We start from the raw sequence: 11,011 nt of genomic DNA, 5'->3' as shown, positions 1-11,011 counted from the left end.
CTAAATTTAAAAATAAAAGATTAGAGAACCAAGCCCAAACACAAATATTTAATGAATAGTTTTTTTTTATCTTTACATCGACTTATGAACCTTTAATATGAAACGAAGGTAGTTTTCAGATCGCATAAGAGCGTTGACCCCGAGCGTCAACTGATATTTAAGCGCAATGAACAGCAACAATATTTTCCAATTGCAACTTTTTTTAACATTTATAATGTAGCGAATTTGTTGTTTTTATTAAAAATGTTACGCAATTAATCTTGGCTTGTAATTCAATTCCCTGCACTGTTTATAAATGTAGCTGTCTATGGTTCGCTCTCCCCTTTTATCTCGGTACCGTCGCACAGTCTGCACGCCGTACTTTAAGTTCCTCTATAATAATATATCTTTGGTATTATTGTACTGTCTGTCCGCCTTTCAATAAACTGCTGGATGTTTACCGCGGATTTGTTTTTGAATCCCACGCAAGTGCCATCTATGCGACGGACACGAACCAGAGGCCCGCGTATCATTCATCTGCTCTAATAGTTTTGGTACACTAATTACATATCCACCAATCTACGGTTTGGAGAACGGTTACCGGCTACAGTAGATGATTATTTCCCTTTAATAATTTCACACGATTGATTAATGAATTCAAAATGTCATCACCTCGAGTCGCGAGTCCCGCATGAGTTTCAAAGCGAACTGTTCGGCTCGAACAGCTCTGTCCGGACTATCGCAGAGAAACGGGAGCCCGTAAAACAGGAACGGCTGAGCAAAGTCTAAGCACGCCAGTCGAGCCCACCACGAGTTACCTACGCAGCGCAAGAGAAAACAGAAACAACGTTAAATCGGTCATGCAAAAGCGATTTTTGTCTGAGTTTATTTAAAATTTGAAGTCGTCGTGGCCTAAAGGATAAGACAACCGGTGCATTCGTGTTGAACGATGCACCAGTGTTCGAATCCCGCAGGCGGGCACCAAATTTTTCTAATGAAATACGTACTTAACAAATGTTCACGATTGACTTCCATGGTGAAGGAATAGCATCGTGTAATAAAAATCTAAATCCGCAAAATTATAATTTGCATAATTACTGGTGGTAGGACCTCTTATAATAATATAACCCAAGGTGTATTACTGGTGGTAGGACCTCTTATAAGTCCGCACGGGTAGGTACCACCACCCCGCCTATTTCTGCCGTGAAACAGTAATGCGTTTCGGTTTGGAGGGTGAGGCAGCCGTTGTAACTATTCTGAGACCTTAGAACTTTATCTCAAGATGGGGGGCACATTTACGTTGTAGATGTCTATGGGCCCCAGTAACCACTTAACACCAGGTGGGCTGTGAGCTCGTCCACCCATCTATGCAATAAAAAACAAAAGGCTTTTTTTTACTTATATCATACATAATATATTGTTTATTGTAAGCTCTGCAGCCTACTAATCACAGAGATAATAGCTGGTAGGTAGATGGGTGCGTACCTGTGGCGAGCAGGTCTAGTTCGTCGCAGGTGCGGTCGAAGCCGGCGGCGGTGCGCGTCTGCACGGCGAGCGCGGCGAGCAGCGCGGCGGCGGCGCGCGGCAGCTCGTCGTGCGGCTGCGTGGGCCCGCGCGCCGCGCACCGACACGCCGCGCGCACCACGCCCCCGCCCACGCCGCCCGCGCTCACGCCGCGCACGCACACGCCCGTGCTCGCGCGGATCACTGCCGTAACGACAAGTTGTACTTATATGAAGCTCAGTGTGCTTAGTGCGAGTTTTTTAACGTTCTCGATAGCGTGAAAGTTAATCCAATTTTGTAAGCAGGTGGAACAGCGCCCCTAGCGGCAAACGTAGGCAAACGCAAAATCGAGAACGTTAAAAAACACGCACTAAGCACAGTTGTATGTGGACCCGCAGGTCGCAAGACGCAGCACATAAAGAGATACATATACAATTTTAACTAAGTATACGAACTACGAGGGCTGCACTAAAAGTATTGGGAATGGAATATTTCCACTGTTCCTGTCATATTAAAATATTTTTAATTGAAAACTCCTTGGTTTTAAAAATCGAATACCATTTATTTATTTTTAAAAAAAATCTCGGTCTTGTCACGAGGTTTTGTCAAACTTGTTTAGTCGTTGAGAAAATGGAATTGACTCGAGAAAATTCAAGAGCGATGAATTATTATGACTTTCGAAGTGGTTTAACAAAAAAACAGTGTGTTGACCGGATGATTTCTGCATTTGGTGATGAAGCCCCATCCAAAACCACAATTTATCGCTGGTTTGCTGAGTTTCAACGTGGACGTGTCAAGCTCAGTGATGATCCCCGTCAAGGTCGTCCAAAAACTGCAGTCACCCAAGAAAACGTTGATGCTGAACGTGAAGAGCAAAAAGCGGCTCGCGTTACTTGGTGCGTCAGAACTCTCGAAAGATTCCACGCAGGATCCTCAAATGCTGTATACAACATTGTATCAGGTGACGAATCCTGGATATACGCGTAAGAACCCGAAACAAAAAACCAGTCACGAGTTTGGGTGTTCGAAAATGAGTTAAAGCCAACAAAAATTGTTCGTTCACGGAGTGTTGCAAAAAAAATGGAGGCCACGTTTGTCTCCATAACTCCTCTTGAGGGACAAAGAACGGTTAATGCAGAATGGTATGCTAGCATTTGTTTGCCACAGGTCGTTTCTGAACTCCGTAAAGATAACTGCAACCGCCGCATCATCCTCCATCACGACAATGCGAGTTCTCACACCGCGCACAGAACAAAAGAGTTTTTAGAGCAAGAAAACATAGACTTATTAGACCATCCGCCGTACAGCCCCAACCTAAGCCCTAATGATTTCTATACTTTCCCTAAAATAAAGAATAAATTGCGTGGACAGAGATTTTCATCACCTGAAGAAGCTGTGGACGCCTACAAAACGGCCATTTTGGAGACCCCAACTTCCGAATGCAATGGTTGCTTCAATTATTGGTTCCATCGTATGGAAAAATGTGTCAAATTTCACGGAGAATACTTCGAAAAGCAATAAATACATTTTTAAATAGTAATGTTGTCTTCGTCACTTCGTTAATTGCCGAAATTTTCAGTGCCGCCTATGTACCTCACACGATTTCTTCTCTGACACGATTTCTTCTTATGAATCGAATGCTTCGTTCATTAAATCACTTTACGACCAATGAACGAAATTTTATCAAAATCACTGACACTTTAAGATTTAATTAGTAAAATGTATGTATTAAATCTTCATTTTCTATCTTCATTCCTTTGTTATTGATCACAATAATAATCATCATCTTCAGCCCTTTAATAGCCAATACTGAGCATGGGTCTTCCTTTTTTTATGCCTTAGTTTTTGATCGCCATCATTCTCATCCACGTCCTCTCCGCTGTTTCGATTAAATCATCCATCGTGAGACCTACTTTTTGCCATTTCGTCCTGCTAAGTGTCCAAGCCTAACTACATTTCAGATGTGCTACTAATTTCTTACCAGCACTTGTAACTTTTGTTTGGCGTCTAATCTGGGTATGGGTATTGGGTATTGGGTATTGAAGCCCAACATAGAGCGGTCCATCGCTCGTTGTGCAATGCCGATTCTGTATATGATCTCACGAGTAAGAATCTATTTTTCTACACCACGTTAATGTGGGCAAAACGCATTAATTGTAGTGTTACGTGATAAATAAAAATCCTGCCGAAGTACAAATTAAGACTCTATTAAACACTTAAAACTCTTAATGACCACTTTAAAATTCTTAATTCACTTCTTCCGTTTTGCTTCAGGTGATCCGTTCGCTGTTTCGCTTCAAGTAGTTTCGATTACTGACTACCTTCGTGCCATCTCTGCAACGCTTTTATGATACGACATTATCGACAACATTCTGGGCAAGTAGGTTCGATGTGTTTCCGGTATCTGACAATAGATGGCGTTGTTACTTATCGAGCGTTCTCGATGTTACTGGTTTCTTTGATATTCGTTTTGTGCTATTCGGCGATAGATGGCGTTACTTTTACCGGCGTAACAGTAGTCTTGCCTTTCCACATTGTGTCAATGATAAAAAATAAAAAGTTTTGCTTATTTATATTCATAGTCTGTTCCTGTCGTTTCTTCAATAATTATCACAATAATCAGATGATTTTATTACAAACAGCGTCTTAAAGTACAAAAATATTTTATTTCAAAATATTAGCCTTTTTAATTTAATTTTAAGAATTTAATTAAATTTAATTAATTAAAATTTTAAGAATTGCTTTTTAACATAATCTTTGGTGTTACTGCATTGCTTAACTGTGTCTCTGTATATGCCTAAATTATTTGTGAGACCGATGACATATTAAACAGAGCGCCACGAGCTTTTGCTTACCGGTAGTGAGTAGACTCAGAGCCCGGGCGTGATCCTTGGGCTGGGGCGCGACGACAGGCGCATCCCCGGACAGACTGAGCGCCGCGTCGAGCCGATCCACCAGCTGCTTCTCTAAACGACTACGGCCTATCGATTCTTCTTCACCTTCAATCGCTTCAGACTACATCGTGAAAAAAAATTTTTTTTTTTAAATAGAATGTTGACAAAACTTAAGGCAATACACAACAGATTTTCTACTACAGTTATTAAATAATAATAAATAAATAAATATTTTACTAACAATCACGCCACGTTAACTGGACCCGTGCTAAGTTCGTAAAGAACTTGTTTTACATGTACCAGATAACGGAAATAAATGTAAGATTTTTATTATACACATACATATATATAATATACATCCATAGCCCTGGAAAAGACATTTTATATTTATCATACAAATATCTTCCCTTGGCGGGAGTCGGACCCTCGACCCCCTTGTGTAGTGACCATGTCACTTACCACTACACAAGACGGCCGATGAATTATAAGTTAACTAGCTGACCCGGCAGACTTCCTTTTGCCTCAAACTTAAAACAAACAAAAGGAATCCGTCCGACGGGGGACACATCGAAGGAAAAACAAAATTGTTATTTTTATATAATTCCGAGCATTTCAATATTTATTCACCTCCTAAACCTTCTCTAGACTTCCACGAATAGTTCAAGACCAAAATTAGCCAAATCAGTCCAGCCGTTCTCGAATTTTAGCGAGACTAACGAACAGCAATTCATTTTTATATATATAAATATATAATATTGCGATTCAATTAAAATGACGACCTGAAACCTGTCCAAAGCTAGCAAACGAGCTTGTCTCTAGTCGACAACATCAAAGGTACAATAACAATTTAAATTTTAAATCGTCATCCGTAGCGCCGTCTGTGTCTGGTGACGTCATTATCAGTCGTGTTCCTCTAACCTGCGCTGCGTCGTCGCTGACGGAAGCTTCGGCGGAGTCGGGCGACAGTCTGGCGACGCGCACCGGTATCTGTCCGCTTAACGAGTTCCTGGTTCTGGACGTGGAAGCGGCCGACTGCGGAGCCTCCTCGGCGGCCGTCGCTTGTAGCGGTGACGTAGTCGACGTCAGCGATATCACTGCGAAATAACATATTTAGATCAGACATTACTGTGAACTTACACATCGCAGTAGCATCCGAATATTTGACTGCTACCGTCATTATAGACAGGAACTAGCGACTATGCCAACCGATCAGCAACCTTCTTCTGTCGCTAGAGTACGTTCACCGGGCAGTCAGCATAATTTATTTTTTGAAGCATTGCGTGCTTTGTTAAAAAAAACATTTTGCTATTTTGCTTCAGAGATAATTAGAACCAAGTTTCTATGTGTGATGTTGTTCTTCTACTTTCGATTGTTATATTTGCCGTTTCTGCAGTACGGTCTCTACGCAAGAGGCGATAACGACATCCAATATTCAGTGGTCTAATTAAACAAAAAAATCAAAAAAATCTCAAAATATTGAACAATAAATAACTATGTATTATTTCTTTCTAGCCCGCAATTTTTTTAACTTACACAACGAATCAAAATGAAATGACGAATAACATTATATTTTAAGCCATACATTATTGAACACTATACATACCAATGTCTCCATTCTCATCATATAACGGGGCCAGTCTTGGCTGAATCGATTCTATGAAGTCGCCAAGAGACAGAGAGTAACCAGTCGGCCCGCCGGGGAACAACACTTCCGTGTCGAACATTGTCGCTAGCAAACTGAAATATAACATGTATACTGATTGTTATTATTTGTGGTCAACAAAAACGGCGCGTAGCAGGTCTGACCATAGATAATACACAATTATTTAGGTTCGACGCATAACTGGAGTTTACTACTGACAAAGTGCTGCCATCTATTGTCAGTTAGTATGTATATTGCTATATTGTGAAAAGTTATTTAACATCACGCTTTTTGTTCACGCTTAATTACACAACCTTTGAAAATTTGCCGGACTGAATAGTATTTAAAAAATAGAAACATATTACAGGACACGACTTTTCATGTTCCCGTGAAATATCTCAATTAAAACTTTGCTCTCATTACAGACTCTATTGTTCGTCAATCAAAGCCAAACATTGTTTTCATAGTTGTTAATACCAACGACCTGTGTGTGAGAGCGACACTAGATCTCTTGTAAAAGGAAATTAATCTAGAATTCCAAGTAAGTTTGATATCGAACCTTCCGACACTTTCCCGCACATTCTGGTAAGGATGCTGTATAAAGTTCGCAGCATCGAGTTTCTTCAGCAGGATCTGGGACAGCGGTGCAGTTCGCCATTTCAGTGACCCGATGGCTCCCTAAAAAAAAAAAACTTTTATTCTAGGCATGCTCAGTATTAACACATTTAAAATTTCGTTTGTGTAGTGCAATTATTATTTTGCACATAAGTTCACAACTATATTGTAGCTTGTGAGTTAGATGTCCTATTTATTATCTACTAGCTGACCCGGCAGACTTCGTAGTGCCTCAATCCATAAATAAAAATAAACTTAAAACAAACAAAAGAAATCCGTCCGACGGGGGACACATCAAAGGAAAAACAAAAGTGTTATTTTTATTTGATTCCGAGCATTTTCATATTTATTTAAATTATTTTAAACTTTAAACATTAACTCTTTTGCAATCGAGGGAATATAAGGAATTAATTGCCTTACAGTTTCACATATTGATCAATAGATGTCACTGCTCATAATCTAACCTGTAATGCGTGCAATCGGGCACACACAACGAAGGATGCCTTCTGATCAGGGTCAGCATTAGCTGGCGCTGGTGGCGGAATGGCGAGGTCCACGATCCCCTGCACCACAGTGGCGCCCCGCAGCGGATCCATCTTCTCCATACCGGTCGCCAAAGCCGTGCCCCAATCATTCATCGTCTCTGGAGTCACTGATGTTAGACCTGAAAAGTATGTTAAATTTTGTTTAGCTTAGTAGCATTTAGCAGCAAAGGTTATTAGCATATTTTGTTAAATAAAATTCTTACATAATAAAAATACACTTACTATAGTAGAATTATTTTGTCCGTGAAGTTTGGGTCACAAAACATAGCCTGGCTAGGGCGGTTAGCATGTTGCGCGAGCGCAACGTCATTATCGATAAAAACAAATTAGTCATCGAAGACAAGTACACGGCGGCGGGGTGGCATACGAAGAGTGGTGAAACATTGTTATGTTAAGAGTCATTTGTACTTACCTGCAAATTATAGTACATTATGTCGAAGAGTAATGTGTTTTTATGCATTCGTTCTCTGAATTTCTTTAGTGACACAATGGCTACTCCTTTATTTTGTATCAAAACGGTAGAATTTATTCAAAATAATAATTGCACGTGTTGTTATCAACAACGTGTTAAAAAAGTTAACTGAAATAAGAATAGTTCCCGAAAAGTTACAAAGTGTTAATTTCTGCCGTTCTCGTTAACTTGCTGCGGCGATATGTGGTGTAAGTGTTCGATTAGTGATTTTTTCATTCATTTTTATCACTAACCCACAAAATGACAAAACTAAATACACTATCGATAACACTTGTCGACAACAATAATGCGCATCACTATGCCCGTCCATAAGGCTCGTGAGTGGAAGAGAGAGCGAAATACTCGCTTCACCGGTCTGATTTTTTATGACCCAAACTGCACGGACAAAATAAATCTACTATAGTCTTATTTACATAATACTTGCAGACCAAGCATTATTAATCAGTTATCGAAGCTCATAGACGTAACAACATAAATGCCAGAACGCATTTAGGGATAGAAGGATAGAAGGTGAAATTGCCTGTTGCATTGGAATAGCAACTTTATTGAACATTGAAACCAGTAGGAATGACTTTGATCAATTTTTTTTAATTACTGTTAATTACACAACAAAGGCTGCTGCTACATATTAGACACGACACACTCAATAGATAAATCCATTACAGCGTATTTATTCAAACTAGTTGTCGATTTTTTTCCCTACCTAAGCTGATAGCCTTGAGAGACTATTTCAGCGGAACCTTAACTAGTAGGTGAGCTCACGGGGCTCAAACCTGACGACGTTGCTAACACGAACTCTAACAAGAGCCGTGCTTCGCAGAATCTACCACCGGATCGGAAACGCGACCCACTGAGAAGATCCGGCGAGAAACTCAGTGGGCTGTGTCTGAGGGTTAATTTGCGGCAAAGTTTTTGCTTCACGTATTAATATATAGATATATTAATGAATATGATAATTGATAAAAAAATTTAATGTATTGAGTTTAATTAACGTTTACTGACCCGCTTTAAATATCTCTAGTGTGTCGCTGTACATCTTCAGAGCGTCATCTCTGGTCCAGTAGCGCGCGGCCCGCAGCGCGGCGGAAGCGACCTCCGCCGCGAACCGCTGCGGCGCCTCGCGCGTCTCCGCCGCACACCGCAGCGCGTGCGCCGTGAACTTGTCCGCTATACGAGGTCCGTAATGAGCGAAAAGAAACTAAAAAATAATAATAACGAAAATATTATTAATTCTTCGTGCATTATAGAAAGTCTTTATTTTAATTCTATCTATAAATATAAATAAAATTAGAGTGTCTGTTTGTAGTATTGAAATTAACTCTTTTTACTACATGCATATGAATATACATACGGTACATACACTAAAATAACATTTTTTACAATTTTTCTGTCTGTCTGTTTGTTCCGACTAATCTCTGGAACGACTGGACCGATTTTGATGAGACTTTCACTAATAGGTAGCTGATGATATAAGGAGTAACTTAGGCTACTTTTTTTAGACTAGCTTCTCCCCGCGGCGTCACCCGCAGTTATTGTCGTACCGCGCGCAACATGGCGGGCTTCGCCTATCAATCAATGATAAAATTTAATGTTTCCGAAGCATCGATATATTACCACTAGATCCCGCGTAAAGGCGTCAAAATTAACCAAACAAAACAGTGCTTAGATTCATATTAAGCACTGTTTTGCCGTCAGTGTCACGCCAACCGTCGAGTGGAACGATCCTAAAATGCGCTGTAAAAAGATGTAAAAAACACGCTTATAAAGAGAAAACAACATGAAATTTAGTATTTTTGGTAAGTTTTATAATTTTTATTAACAGATAGTGATAAATATTTGAAATAAATCAGTTTTTCTTACCAAATTAGTACTTAAAGAAATTAAATCCTATTATTTTGCTTCGCAGTTATTTCTTTCGCACACATAATAACGGTTACATGCAAGACAAGGATAAAATAGGGCTATTTGAGAACAAGTGTAGTGGAGTCACATAATTTTTTATTTTTTTATTATTTTTTATTGCTTAGATGGGTGGACGAGCTCGTAGCCCACCTGGAGTTAAATGGTTATACTGGAGCCCATAGACATCTACAGCGTATTTACGCTACCAGCGCATTTGCGCCACCAACCTTGAGATGTAACTTCTAAGGTCTCAAGTATAGTTACAACGGCTGCCCCACCCTTCAAACCAAAACGCATTACTGCTTCACGGCAGAAATAGGTGGGGTGGTGATACCTACTCGTGCGGACTCACAAGAGGTCCTACAACCAGTAATTACGCAAATTATTTTGCGGGTTTGATTTTTATTACACGATGTTATTCGTTCACCGTGGAAGTCAATTGTGAACATTTGTTAAGTACGTATTTCATTAGAAAAATTGGTACCCGCCTGGGATTCGAACACCCCGTGTATCGCTAGATCAGATACGAATGCAACAAACGTCTGTACAACGGACGGCGAAGTGAAATCTGTAAACTGGAATTTGTTTTTACATTTTTACAAATTTAATAACAGAGTAATAAAAGAAAAAAGAAGCGACAATTATTTCAAACCTAATTGCTCCAGTGTGGTTTGTGCAGACCATTTTACCGAATCTGACATGTATTTAATAAATAAAACAATTTGATGGGGATTGTGTTGTTGTGATTTAAAAAGCTCTTATCCATTTTCCCCATCGATGTGCAAGGTACAATATAGCTAACTCAGGTATAATTATCTATAGTTATACAATATTTGTTGTTAATCATAAGGAATTAAATTGAAAAAAATGAATGAATATAAATTAAAAAAACAATAAAAAATAAATTACTCAAAATATTCTTACAAAAAAAGTATAAAGTGCGACTCCGTAATACTCTGTTCGGAGCAGTAAAGTCTTAATATCGTAAGTTTAAAAGGGCGCAAGTAAAATGCTATGCGTGTAAATTTTTGCTTTATTTTTAAGGAGATAAGGTTAAATTTGGAATAAAAGTTATTGTAAAAAACTATATTTTTCTGTCATTCATGGCGTAAGGTTGTAAGTGAATGTTAAAATAATCTAAACTGCACTCTATTGCTTGGGGAAAAGACATACTTTAGGTTACAATTATTATATTATACATCGTTTTTGTCCACTTGATGGTGTAGTCAGATCAGTTAGTCGATGCCATATTTGTGTTTGGTTTTTGTATATGATGCGTTATCTAGTGGTAATATATCGATGTTCCGAAGCGAAGCGAGAGCGGGTCGCTAGTTATAAATATAATTAATATAAAATGATCGAAAAGAAACTACAAGAATAAACGATGCGCTTACAACTTGGTGCACGTGAATGAAGTGAAACTTCTTTTTCGATATATTCACTCTGCACTACCTTTGGT

At 39.2% G+C, this 11,011-nt stretch overlaps 1 protein-coding gene across 2 annotated transcripts in view; it reads right to left on the bottom strand.

The window, feature by feature from the left end:
• Positions 1-11,011, bottom strand: part of LOC114247800 (proteasome activator complex subunit 4) — a 31,702-nt gene that overhangs the window by 2,380 nt on the left and 18,311 nt on the right. For both annotated transcript variants that reach the window (XM_089738685.1, XM_089738684.1), the window contains 8 exons: positions 8,653-8,848; positions 7,098-7,297; positions 6,578-6,696; positions 5,980-6,113; positions 5,295-5,470; positions 4,338-4,497; positions 1,465-1,686; positions 652-797 (listed from right to left, as the gene is read on the bottom strand). In XM_089738685.1, coding sequence (XP_089594811.1) covers positions 652-797; positions 1,465-1,686; positions 4,338-4,497; positions 5,295-5,470; positions 5,980-6,113; positions 6,578-6,696; positions 7,098-7,297; positions 8,653-8,848 — 1,353 coding nt within the window. The remainder of the gene's footprint in view (positions 1-651; positions 798-1,464; positions 1,687-4,337; positions 4,498-5,294; positions 5,471-5,979; positions 6,114-6,577; positions 6,697-7,097; positions 7,298-8,652; positions 8,849-11,011) is intronic.

The sequence above is a fragment of the Bombyx mandarina genome, chromosome 25 (genome assembly GCF_030267445.1).
Source record: "Bombyx mandarina strain Sakado chromosome 25, ASM3026744v2".
NCBI classification, from domain to species: domain Eukaryota; kingdom Metazoa; phylum Arthropoda; class Insecta; order Lepidoptera; family Bombycidae; genus Bombyx; species Bombyx mandarina.
This window is presented reverse-complemented; position numbering and strand designations above follow the sequence as displayed.